The 14,083-nt window shown below is 45.0% G+C and overlaps 1 protein-coding gene across 5 annotated transcripts in view; it reads right to left on the bottom strand.

Annotated features, from left to right (window-relative positions):
- Positions 1-14,083, bottom strand: part of LOC122684146 (poly(A)-specific ribonuclease PARN-like) — a 192,952-nt gene that overhangs the window by 152,935 nt on the left and 25,934 nt on the right. For all 5 annotated transcript variants that reach the window (XR_006337960.1, XR_006337957.1, XR_006337965.1 and 2 more), the window contains exon 4: positions 663-800. Coding sequence is in view for 2 of the 5 variants with exons in the window: in XM_043888172.1 (XP_043744107.1) it covers positions 663-800 (138 nt within the window). In the remaining 3 variants the exon portion in view is untranslated. The remainder of the gene's footprint in view (positions 1-662; positions 801-14,083) is intronic.

A 14,083-nucleotide genomic window follows, 5' to 3' on the forward strand; every position in this document is an offset into this window, starting at 1 on the left:
ATTTCGGCAATTAAAAGATTCTTTTTTTTTTTTTTTGTATTCTTTGGGAAGCGGCTTTTTGAGAAATGGAAAAAGGAGTAAGACTAGAAGTCTCCCCTGTGGTCACCTCCTCACTTAACAGCAGTGACTGAACGCTCTAAGCGCCGGGCCACGACCCAGGCGCGCTGTCACGCCCTCCCGTGTAATTCTTGGCGAGGATGTGTGCCACTACGGTTTCAGAAGATTTCATGAAGTGCCTCATTTTTAACTGATTATATAACCAGGTAGTCTATGCTCAAAATATATTTTATTGTCTATTTTAAACAACTGGAAGCATCTTGTTACTCCTTTTGAGTCCTGTCCTTTTGTTTATTCATTCAGCCGTCCATTTATCCATAACTGCCCAACAAGATCCATGTATGTTAATTCGCAAAGACAATTTCTGGACTTAAAGAGGCATGGTTCTTCTTTACCTGAGAAAGGTTCAAGAGGGAACAAAACCAATCATTCGGCAGATCTAATGAAAGGTTTAAGGTGCTCAAGTAACAGATATGGAAGTGTCCTTTAAAACTATAAAGTGCCTTTCTAATTCAATATATTATTTCTGAACAGAACTACTTGCTTACTCTGACGACTTTAATCCCTCATGCTATTATTATGAATATCAAGAGTCCCTTCCTCACCTGGATTGGTACTGTCAGGAGCCAGGTAAGGCCTAGCCGATTCCTTCTTTGATGAGTTCAGTCTGAGCATTTCACTGATGACATCCAACACCGTGCCGACCGACTCAAGTTTGAAGAAATTCTGTCCCTTGAGGGTATCTAGCCATTTATTCGGGTTTAGTGGAAAGAAAATGGGATTTAAAGTTAGGATCTGAATTCTGGCTTTGTGTGCGCTTCCACAACGTAAGCTCTCCGGAACTCAGTCTCCACAACAAAATGACAGGGTGCAGACACCCCCGAGACAGACGCTGTGCAGATTATCTGAGGGAGAACACGGTATTCTGCGTACTCACATGTGAGAACTCAGGGTTTCCCGTGTACCCGTTTTAGGACAGTGTACAACCTATTTATCATTACCGGTTATATTTCCTCTGTTACCAGACAGTAAATACTCTGTAGGGTTTTTTGTTATTTTTTTCATTTAGGACCCTCCATTCTCCTGTAAATAGAACTGTGATCTCAGTATCTTTCACTATCTTAACTTTCTTTCTATGTATCCCCACAGTGCCTTGTCGGGATATTGGCTAAGCACATTTACTAGACCATAATAAGTAGGCCCAAAGGGTATTTTCATTTATAAATGTATTTAATAAAGAGAAAATGAGGGGGAGTATCTGAAATCAGGACTTCCCCAGAAAACATAGGCTGAACAAAACCCTAAATTCTCTGCACACTATCTATTGCAAATTTATTATTTAGTTATTGGAATATATCATTTTTCTTTAGGTCTAATTCAATAAAATCAGAAACCACTCCCCCCCAAAAAAAACTGTGCCTTAGAGTGAATTTCATTACTTTTGTAACATTACCCATTTGTAAAGAGCTCAGGCTTTCAGAATCAAACTATACATAACACTTCTCCAATACAATCATTTCTCCAAGCAAAATTTCCATTATTTCCTTGCAACAGTGTAACAGAAATGGCAATTAAAATCAGACATTTTAGTTCCTATTATCTGGAAAATGTAAGCATGTGCTTACAAATTTACCAACTACCCACTGAAGGTATTATTACAATTGGCCAGCCTCACACGCTGCTGTTCTTCACTAATCTTCTGTGTGTTTTCCTCTTTGAAGCATTGTTCTAGTTCTCGGCTATAATAAACAAACCTTGTATGGTTAATTATGCTGTGCACTAACAATAAAAAGTTGGCCCTCTTCCACTCTGACTGTAAAAATCTTCATTAAGGAGGCTAATGAACACTAATTCTGAGAAAGTAGACTACACAGTCATGTGACTTGTTAAAAGGGAGAACGTATATGAGAAAATAAAATTTCCACAAAGCTAAAAACAGAACAATGTATAAACTATTTATCACTACCAGTTATATATCCTCTTTTACCAGACAGCAAATACTCAGTAGGTTTTTTTTTTTTTTTTCATTTAGGACCCTCGATTCTCATGTAAATAGAACTGTGATCTCAGTATCTTTCACTATCTTAACCTCCTTTGTGAGTATCCCCACAGTGCCTTAAATATTGGCTAAGCACATTACTAGACCATAAGTAGGCCCAAAGAGTATTTTCATTTATAAATGTCTTTAATAAAGAGAAAATAAGGAGGAGTATCTGAAATCAGGACAGATTATACAAATATGCAAATATGAACCTGTCAACATATGGTGAGAATCCATTACTAAAGATAATTTAATCTTTCTTAGTTAAAGTTTCTGCATAAGGCATACTCATCTTAAGTTTCTCCTAGGTATGTCTCCAAAAAATCAAAAATCAAACTTAGGCATATTTAACATTTTTCCCTGTAACAATATACTTTGTTTTCCATATAAAACTGAGAGTATATGTTTTCTATGAAATTGCCCTTAATAAACACAAGAATAACGAGATTGAAAACTGCACGAGTTGAAAGAAAAAGCCTGGCCAGAGCAGGGAAATGCCGTCAGGGCTGCGCCAGACACACAGCGGCGTCTAAACCAGCAAGTGAAAACGAACAAACGGGCCTAAAGAAAAGTCCGGAGCAACACAGTTCTCATAAAAACGCAAATATTCTCTAAACTGGCATTAGGTGGAAGGAAATCTGCTGCATCTTATCACACTTAAGTATTCTGAAGAGAACTATCGGGAAGAAAGCCGTGCTGTGCTGCGCTGAGTCGCTTCAGCCCGGCTCTCTGTGATCCCAGGACCGCGGCCCGCCAGGCTCCTCTGTCCACGGGGTTCTCCAGGCAAGGATCCTGGACTGGGGGGGCCATCTCCTCCTGCAGGGGATCTTCCTGACACAGGGATCAAACTCGACTCTCTTACGTCTCCTGCACTGGCAGGTGGGTTCTTTTGCTGCTAGTGTCACCTGGGAAGCTCCAAGAAAGCCTTAAGGGCCAAGAAAAAGAAACCCAGTTATAGAGAACCAGAAAAAGTTTTAATACCATAAAGGTATTCAGACGTTCAATTAGCCTAACCAAGGCTTGAAAAGATGCCATAAACTTGCCACAATAATTATGCCTGAACAGCAGAATAATGTTTTTGCTGAGGCAGAGAAGGATGTTAAAATTAACAGTAAATAAACTATTTCCTTAAAAAACGCCATTAACTTCAAAATGAGTATATGCTGCTCTTTAGAGGAAATTCAGAGGAAATACAAAATAAAGAGTCAGGTAGAAGCTGGGGGAGGGGAAACAGGATGTAGGATAAGGAGCCCAGTATTTGAGGTCTGATAAGAAAACTGAGGCTTGGAAGTTGAATAAAACATATTTAGAAAAGTGAAATTGTAGTATCTGCCATTATAAAACTGTTGGAAGCATAAAAAAGCATGAGAACCAATACATAATAAGTGCTCAACAAACGATAATACTAAATTGTTTGTTCATATTACTGGATCTTGTGCAGCACATGAAGAATAATTTTGTTCACCAAATGCCCAAATCAAAATACTGTCCATTAAAGGTTTTCCTTGCAGTTCTCTTTTTTTCATTTCACCAGTCATTTGATCTTTTTTATAGATCCATTCAGTGATAACTATTTTCAAGCAAAGCACTTATGGCAAGTTGTAAGAAAATCAGGTTTTAATTGCTTTTATTAACCAACTTATTAACCTAAAATCACTTTAATGGTAACAATTCCATTTTTCTCAACAGAAAGATGTAGAATGTACTGCTTCACTTTTCAATATGACAATTAACCTTGATATTCACCTGCAACGTGCTCCACACTGTCAACAGAATAAAATTATCTTCATCTAAATCACAGAGATCTAGCAAAGTGGCAAAGGCTGCTGTCCCTGTGACATTTGCATTCATAAGCAAAGAGGACTGCAAACGCACTTCCATAAACTCTAAACACAATCTTGGTGCTGCAAAGGGCGTCTCAGCTCTGTGGACTGCTCAGGAGACACCGGAAAAGGCAAGGTGGAGCAAGTGTCACTCCGGCCTCACTGAGGGGCAAGGCTCTGCGCAGAAACTTCTCATCGGCAGCTGACCTTTATTCGTGGGAGACGACCTCCAATGAACTAAAAACAATGTTAAAGGCTATCAGACTTGGGGAGCAGAGTGACGGAAGGGGAAACAGGGGCGGCTCCTAGGGTACCAGTAATGTCCTGCTGCCAACATCATACACTTTCCTGAACACGTAAACCATCAGGGCCTTCAGGACGCGAACACGCTGATGGGAGACCAGGGATCACAGTCACACCACAGACGCCAGTGTCGGACAGAGTGAAGGAGGCTGGGTGAGCTGAGGCCGTGGTCAGAGCAGCTCCGTGCGGCAGCTGAGAAAGAACGAAGATCAGGGGGCCAGTCAGGCAGCTTTTGAAAGAAGAGCCATCCAGGCCAAGGACAGAGGCTCGCAGAGACCCGGGGGGCGCACGCCTGGCCCGTCTGAAGGACAGGAAAGAGCCCCTGCAAAAGGACCACAGGAGGCGAGAGTCGGTGAGGTCAGGGAGAGGAGTGGGCCCTGACCACTTAGCATTTCACAGGCCCCTGTGATGGGAGTCCCAGCAGGAGAGCGTCTGACTTCCACCTTAAAAGGATTGCTCTCTCGTACCAAGAACAGACTGCGCGGGAGGAGAGAAGTGGGGAGAGCTGGTGGGAAATCATGGCAATTGATTCAAGCAAGAGACGGAGATGGCTCGGACGACGAGGAAGGGAGCAGTGGTTAGACTCTAGGTATGTTCATTCTGAAGGCAGGGCTAAAAGAATGTGCGGACAGGACGAATGCAGACAGAGAGAGAAGAGAAATCTAGGATGACTCTAGGGTTTTCTGCTAACTGGAATGGTGAGCTGCTGTTAACTGAGATGAAGACTGTGGGTGAACTGGACTTGGACTGGAAAAGAGGGGTTCAGTTTTGGACCTGTTCCTCTTTTGATGTAACTAAGAAATATTCAAATGGAACGCTGAACAGGCAGCTAGACATAGAGGTTAAAATTTAAGTGATAGAGCTTATTTTAGAGGCAGCTAAACAAAAATAAATTTTAAACAAGATTAAATCTTAACTGTTAACATCAACTTGACTAATCAATATAATAAATTTTCACTATTACTAATCTTCATTTAATATATCCAAGTAATGCTCCATCAATAAAGGTTACATGAAAAGTGAATGTGGGCAAACAGAGAAAATACTAAGGCTATCCAGTCAGCTTTAATAATCACAGCTCAACAATACAGAAGGCTTAATTTGGCCCTGGAGCAGATGTATAATGCTTAGAGGTGGAAATGCCCAAAGACCCTGTCGGGCTTTGTCCGTATCTTTCACTGCAGACACAGTGAGCCTTGCAGATTTCTAACGGCGTCGTAAACAGTGCTATTGTGCAGCAAAGAAACAAAACAATTTAATGACAGGTTTCCTCCCTCAACAAAGTAACTGGATCATGCCTGTTGATTAAGGATAACATGGTACAATCAGAACTGAGTATTGATGTCAAATAAGAATATTGCTATGCAGCTACACACACTGCCATATTCAAGCATTACCCAAGTTAGCCGTTTACCTGACAAGATTTTTTTTGGTTATAAAGGCTAATGCATTTGCACAACTTTAAAACAAAACAAACAATCAAACCCTGTAAGAATCACTAAGTTAACTGACATGGGGAGAGATAAGACTGTCAATGAAGTAAATGAAAAATGGGAATTATCCATTAATAAGGGCTTCCCTGGTGGCTCAGCCAGTAAAGAATCTGCTTGCAATGCAGGGGACCCCGGTTCAATTCCTGAGTCAGGAAGATTCCCTGGAGACAGGATAGGCTGGAGTGGGCACTCTATATTCTTGGGCTTCCCTGCTGGCTCAGCTGGTAAAGAATCTACCTGCAATGCAGGAGCTCTGGGTCTGACCCCTGAGTTGGGAAGATCCCCTGGAGAAAGGAACAGCTACCCACTCCAGTATTCTGGCCTGGAGAATTCCATGGACAGAGGAGCCTGGTGGGTTACAGTCGATGGGGTAGCAAAGAGTTGGACACAACTGAGCGACTTTCACTTTCACCAATTAATAAAATATGGATGTTTAGCCAATTATCCTAACCTTAAATATTAAGCAATAAAGTATAAAGGGAAATTACTGAGATGTCTACTCTCCCAGTCAGTATTTGAAAAATTTAACTGGTTGCTCTACCATTAATTTATACACACACACACACACACACACACACACACACACACACACACACATATAAACCAAGGATAAGGCTGGCATCATGGAGCAAGAACTCTATATACCTCAAGAAATGGAAACTGGGAAGAAGCGGGAATTATACTTTAAAAGAGGAATAAGACGAGGGTGGGATGTTTCGAGAGAACAGCATCGAATACATGTATATTATCTAGGATGAAACAGATCACCAGCCCAGGTTGGATGCATGAGACAAGTGCTCGGGCCTGGTGCATTGGGAAGACCCAGAGGGAGCAGGTAGAGAGGGAGGTGGGAGGGGGGATCGGGATGGGGAATACATGTAAAACCATGGCTGATTCATGTCAATGTATGACAAAAACCACTACAATATTGTAAAGTAATTAGCCTCCAACTAATAAAAATAAATGAAAAAAAAAAGAGGAATAAAAGCTGAAATCATACTAATCAAAGGTTGACTGTAGTAATAATCTGTTATCCAACTCCTTTCCAAAGGGTTCATTTAGCACTTCTACACATTAAGAGGATATTACTTCTTTCTTCAAAATCCAATTATCACCAACCAGGGAGGAAGTGTCAGCACACCTTTCAGAACCGCCTCTGCTTTACCGCCCAGTAACTCAGCCCAGTGCCAAGCTCACAGACACTTCAGAGAATCTGGACTTCCTCTGGTCTCGTCCTTTTTCCTCCTGGTTCACCTTCCTCCTCTCACGGGCTCTCTTAAATTTCCTTCCAACTCCACTCAATCAATTTGACTAGCATTTTTTTATTCTAAATCTGAATGTTTTCAGTGAAAGAAGCCAGACACAAAAGGCCACACCTTGTAGGATCCCATGTGGGTGAAATGTCCGAGGCAGAGAAGCCACAGACAAAGTCAGTCAGTGGTTGCCAGGCCTGGCGGCGGGAGGATTGGGAATGTCGGTTCTCGGGACTCGGGTTTCTTGTGGGTGATGAAAACACTCTGGGAGTAGTCTAAGGGCTGAGGCTGCCCAAGTCCATGAATACACTAAACTACTGGATTACACTCTCCAAAAGGGTGCATATGTCAATTTAGTAAAAGACAGTCTCCAGAGATCCTTTGAAGGCATGAGGTAAAAGCCAAACACACCTCACTAACTCCAGCTCTTCACCAACCCCTGCACGGCAGAGGAAGGCCCTGGCTCCAGCTCTTCACCAATCCCTGCACGGCAGAGGAAGGCCCTGACTCCAGCTCTTCACCAATCCCTGCATGGCAGAGGAAGGCCCTGACTCCAGCTCTTCACCAATCCCTGCACGGCAGAGGAAGGCCCTGACTCCAGTTCTTCACCAACCCCTGCATGGCAGAGGAAGGCCCTAAACGAATAAGAAAATATTAAACTCGTTATATCCTGTTTTGGAGAGGAGGAAAATGCAAAATCCACTTTAGAAAATTGATAATGTGAAAGGTTATTCCAGTTGCTCAACGAATTCAGTCAGGCAGTTCACTCCATGTTCAATGAAACACAGCTGGACAATTTCCCAACGTGCTCTTCTCTTCCCAACTACTTCACCAATTCCAGGTGCTGGCTTTTTAAAATTTATTTATTTGTAATTGACAGATTAATTGCTTTACAGTATTATGTTGGTTTCTACCAAATATCAACATGAATCAGCCATTACCCATGTCCCCTCCCACCAGGGTACTGGCTTTTAAAAACAGTCTCTCCCCTGATGCTTTCTGGGGACAATCAGACCCACCCCTAAGGTTCACCCTGACTATCCCAACAGTCATTGGTATTTCTTTTAACTGTCACCATACATATGGTCTGCCTCTGACAATTTAACACTATACAACTCTTCATATTTGCACAATGCTTCAGTGTTCTAAGAGCGCTCATACACATCATCATATTTGATCTTTTTATCGTCCTGTGCGTAAGTAGACCAAGTAAAGACAAAGAACTTGTTCAACTTCTCAGTGGCAGATCTTGGGCTAAAATTCAGAGGTTCTGAATCCAGTGAGAAAGAGATGCTCAAAAGGCTTTTGGTGAACAACAAACAAGACTGCTAGATGAATTATCTTACTATTTTAATAACATCACACTTCCTTTGTATACCATTTGATATTTTTCTCTATTTCAAGTGAGTCGGTCTTATTTCAACAATTAAGATTCTAATCTCTGAAAGTGAAGAATTCCACATCCCCAGTGCACTGACCCCTTGGAGATGAGGTGATTAAAATGCCAAGCTGCCTGTGTACACCGAATTTAGTCATACAGACACGGCTGCTGAGCTTATCATGAGAAAAAACAAACTGGAAAACACTGAAAAATTTTTATCTTAAAAAAAGATTTCCCCTCTCCTCACAGGAACCTGTATGAGTGCTTAAAACCAAGCTCAGGTTCATATTATAAAAATTGTGTGTATGTATATATATATATATTTTTAACAAATGCATTAAATTCTGTTTATTAACTGCACTGCATGGAAGAGATACTGACCACCAAGTATTCAGGGTCACACATAAGACATCCGTGTGTATGCCTAGTATTCTAGACAAAAACAACACATTCAGTTCTCTGCCTTAATAATTTACTACTGCAAAAAATATTGAGTGTCTCTTACACACAGTATACCATGTTGAGAAGATAGTGAATTACATGTCATAAGCCTTCACCATCCTCAAAACAAATGAGGACAGTAAATGCATAAAACCCTTATAAATAATGATAACTGCACAACAGCTAACAACTCCTGAGCCCTATGAGCCGGGTCCTACTCTTGAGTCCTTTACACACACAACTCACACAATCCTCCCAGACTCATGGCGTTTTACAGGTAAGGGAACCGAGGGAAGCCACGTAACTGCACCGAGAGGACGACTCTATAAACCCAGGCAGTCCCTGCGGCAGAAAGGGCTGCGCAGCATGCCTCTCTGACCGGACGCAGCGCGTGCTGCAGGCGTGCGGAGGGCGGAGAGTCAGCGAACGAAGGGACATCTGAGCGAGGCCCCGAGGTCCAGGGAGAAGACGTGGGAAAAGGCCGCGCCGGGCGCCGGGGCGGGAACGGCTGTCCTGCTCACCCGGGCGCAGGCAGCGGCGGCCACCGGCCAGGCCAGCGCACACCCACAGGAAGCGTCGTGAGGCCGGCTCCGCCACCCGCGCTCCAGGAGCCGCCCGTGCCGATCCCCTCGGACAGCAGCCCTGACGGCTCTTTCTCGGTGACGGAAGCGAGGGCCAGGGCGTGCTGACCACGCTCCCTCTGTGCTCCCAGAGCATGGGCGCCAGCCACATGCAGACTCAGAGGCCGCCAGCAATGGCTTCCTAATTAAATGGTCCCTGAGCCTGACCGGCCAGCGTTCAGATGGGCAGGACCTTGCACCCCCAAAGGGAAAAGGCATGCCTTCTTGAGCCCAATTATGGACTCTGCGTGAAAAGGTGATGCGAATCATCTTGGAAAATTATAAAAGAATTCCTCTGGAAATCTCAATGCAACTTGATAGTCTTTATTCCCTTATTACTTTCCTGGTGGGAAAAGTAATTACAATTTTCATTGTTGCTATTTAGTCACTAAGTCCTGTCAGACTCTTCTGTGATCCCATGGACTGCAGCCCACCAGGCTCCTCTGTCCGTGGAATTTTCCAGGCAAAAATACTGGAGTGGGTTACCATTTTCTTCTGCAGGGGATCCTGTCGACCCAGCGGTCGAACCTGTGTCTCCTGTGTCTCCCGCACTGGCAGGAGGGTTCTTTACCTCTGAGCCATCAGGGAAGCCCAGTGTTACTCCACTTTTCATTCACTTAAAATTTTCATTCATCATCAATTTAATTTTTTCCTTATGGCTGAGTCACCTGTAGGATCCTAGTTCCAGGACCCAGGACCAAAGCCGTGCCCCTGGCAATGGACGTGGCATCCTGACCACTGGGAAGCCCCCAGGACCACCAGGAACTGAGCCCGCCCTGCCCCGGCCTGACACACCTCCCCCTGCACCCGGCTCCCTGCGGGCCAGCTCCCGACTCCACACCCGTGGTTCCAGACGGCCTGGCCTTGGGTCCCCTTCTTTCCCCACACCCTTGCCATACACAGAGGCCTCCACTTCCATGGATTTAAATATCTTTACGATGACAACTTTGAACTGGTATTTCCAGCTCTCCGCGGACTCCACCTCATGTCTGGCCGCCTGTCTGACGTCTCCACCTGGAAGTGCTAAGCCGCTCCCAGTTAGCAAGGCCAGAAGAAGCCTCCGAGCCCGCTCCCTCCACCGTCCTCCCAGGAACAGGTGCCTCCCTCTCCCCAACAGACTCAATCCCAAACCGATGCCTCCCACATCCCCGCCTCTGCCATCACCCCCCAAGTCCGCCACTTCTCCTGCAAGAAGCGGCCCAGTCCAGCCCGTCCAGAACGCCGTCCTGCCTCCCCAGCGATGAGCAGCCGGCCTCCAGCCCAGAAGCCTCATGAGAACCAACCCGGCTCAACTCGCCAGCCTCACTTTGCACTCGCACCTTGGGCCCCCCCATCCCAGGCAGGCTCCTCAGCGCCCGGGGACCCCCGCCCGCTCCCCCAAAGGCAGAGCGGCACCTCTGCGACACCACCGCGGCCAGGGGCCTGCTCACCTCGGGAACTCACACCGCGTCCCCTCCCGTCCTGGGTTTAGACGCCACCTCCTCAGAAAGGCCTTCCGAGCCCAGAGGACAGGCAGGCCCCACACTGAGCCCCGCCCCGCGCGCGGCTCATCTGCCCACTGCCCCCTCCCGAGCAGGCCTGGACTTCTGCAGCGACGTCCCTGGCTGCCTTCGCAGCAACGCGCGAGCGCCACACGGGCTGCACACCCCTGCGTCTTGTTGGGACGAACTGCAGCCCCAGCACGGTGCTGACCACACAACGGGCTCTTAGAAAACATCTGTTTGGCGTTAAACGACTATTCCTGGGGGAGGCTCGGCAACCCTCTCCAGGATGCTTGCCTGGAGAATCCCGTGGACAGACGAGCCTGGCGGGCTGCAGTCCACCGGGCGGCAAAGAGTCGGAGACAACTGAGCAACTTGGCACTCAAACGACTGTTAATTTCAAAATACACCCTACTCAGCTTATTCTATTACTCACTTAACCTAATAACAGCTATTTTTGGAATACAACAGCACCTTACACACTCTTATTCAGGAACATAATTTTATTTTGCTGTTTCTAGGCACCGATACCATTCTGGGCCTATTCAAAGGCTTGCCTGTTAATCTCTGGCCGGGTGCTTTATCAAACATGAAGGTTATTCTTATCCCTGTGACAAACTCTTACTCTTTAACAACACGGCAATGTGCATGTCAATAAGCACTTATCTGAAGCTGCAGGGATCAGGGTGTGAGGAGACCCCCTCTTTCCCAAGCCTCCAGCAGACCACAGGGCAGCAACATGCCAGTCCTTGACTACGCCCACCTATGAAGTGAATGTTGCAAGCACACAAACATCCATGTGAGCCTGCCTGATCTCCTACCTAGGCAAGCGTGCTGACTCAGATTCAATCTCTGCTTTGTAGACTAGTCAAAACTCCCCAGCTGGACCTCCCAGCTCATGGGCTCTGACCACGGAGGAACGGAAGGTCACTGGGTGCACTTACATCTATGTGTCCAACTGAACATCCATCTCTGACTACCTTCCACACAGAAGAGTAAAAACCTGCTCAACCTAAGTTTACCATCTCCAAAATCCACTGTCAGGAGTCCCCAGTTGACTGATTACAAAGCTACACGAAATCTGGTCATGTCTCCAGGCAAACCCCTACTTCCTAAAACGATGGCAGACAGGGGAGTGACAGAAGATTCTGAGAATGGAGAGTGATGACGTCAGAAACCACACACAGCTTTACTTCTCTGTCAGTGACCAGTCCACCCACACACACCTCTGGCAAGCTCAAAACCGGGAAGAACTGTTCAACGATTTCTCCTTGCTTTAAAGTTAGACACATCTGGCTTGTATGTAATTTGAAAAAGGAGAAAGAATCAATTAGACAGCTACCACTTGTTTAGACAGTCACCACACCCATATTTGCATATTTGGGGAGGCTACCCTGAATTTATTACTTAAAACATTTTATACATTATTGCAAATACTATCTATAATCCATACTCCATGGTTCTTAAATGGTGTATTTTCACCTTAGATTGACACAGGAAATTATTAATTTCCCATTTAATTCATGTAATTAATGGAATAGGTCTGCTACACAAATATTCTTCATGTATCATCCTTTTCTTATAAATTTGAAAGTTATAAATAGACAAATAAAAGCCTCATTTACTAATTCATATACAGAACTTACAACAAATAAACTATCTGTTTTAAATAAACCAGCTAGGCCAATAAACTATACAAATTATGAACCACAGGCTCCAAGAAGGCAAAGGAGAGAGAGAGAAACTGACTCGCAACCCACAGAGGAGAAGACGAAGCCGAGTCCAGCGGCCGGGAAACACGTCCACCAGCACGACCATGCAGCTGAGACCTGAACACTCCTCTGAAATAAGCAAACAGAGTCATTTTTAATTCCTCCAGAGAAGGGGCACACACTACCTACCTCCCGAGTTGTCCATTATTTCTCTGGACAGCTCTGGACGAAGACGAAGACTTTGTATCAAGAAGGCAATGGTTTCCTTCTAATTTAATACGGCAGTGCTAGTTCTACACCCTGACATCCCATGGAGTAAGGTGAATCTCTCTTCCGTTTTCTGGCTCTGAAAACAGTTAAACACAGCCATGGTGCCCCCTCACTCCCCCAGACAAGGTAACTCCAGTTCCTTTCCAATGTCCTTTCTGATCGCAGAGAAGACTTCCAATCTTCCTTGTTTATATTAACGGTATCTACATTTCCTAAGTGTATAAAACACATCCATTCTGTCGATGAAATCAGCGACACATCGACTCTCAGAACTGAATGCTGGCCTGGGCTTCGTCATGAAACTGCGTGTCCCTGTCCACGCGCGGGCTTCTCTCTGGTTGGAGGGAGGCCAGACCACACGCTTTCCCGTTTCAAAATCCTGAGTCCATAAAAACAATGCTTTCAATGCCACTTTCACTTTGTTAAAAAGAAATGAAACACCTTTAACCATACTATATAATATTAACATTTATATGGGTCTTTTACATAATTAAGGGCATTTTGTGTGATGCTCTAAAAAATACGTTAGCGGTCGCTGGCTCTTAGAAAATAACGGTGGTTGGTAGGAAGGGTGGGGAAAGACAAATGCATAACTGTAAGTACCCCTTAAAAACTCAAAATGACCTGCTAGCTTAGTCTCACCTGACGTTAAAGCATAAATTTAAGCTTGAGAAATGTTCATTTTTCTAAGTCTGTACTATGGGACACAGTAGCTCCTAGTCACATATGGTCACCTAAATTTAAATTAAATTTTAGTCAAATTATAAATTAATTTACTCAGATTAGCTATCTTTCGAGTGCTAAGCAGCTACTGCGCAGGATGCCAGATGCAGACCACTTCCGTCCTACCAGGAAGTCCTGCGGGTCAGCGCCATTCTAGACCGCTCTCCTGTGTCCACTCCGCAAAAGGCAGGCAGCGCGGCAGAGGCTCCAATCACCTGGGCTCCAAAGCCTGAAATCCCAGTTCTGCGCTGTCGGCTCTGCAACCTTGAACAAGCGGGCTCACCTGTCTGAGCCTGTCTTCCCACCTATAACACCATCCACAACCACTGCCTCCCTCCTGGAGGGTCATGAAGATTAAATGGGACAATGCTGCTGAATGACAGGCCTCGGCACACCGCCGCAAACACTGGCAGCATCCAGAGATGCCAGCTTCCCAGGACAGCAAGTGTATCCGTGCCCTCGCGGTCCACCAAACGTCAGATGAG

Source organism: Cervus elaphus, chromosome 1 (assembly GCF_910594005.1).
Source record: "Cervus elaphus chromosome 1, mCerEla1.1, whole genome shotgun sequence".
Lineage (NCBI taxonomy): Eukaryota > Metazoa > Chordata > Mammalia > Artiodactyla > Cervidae > Cervus > Cervus elaphus.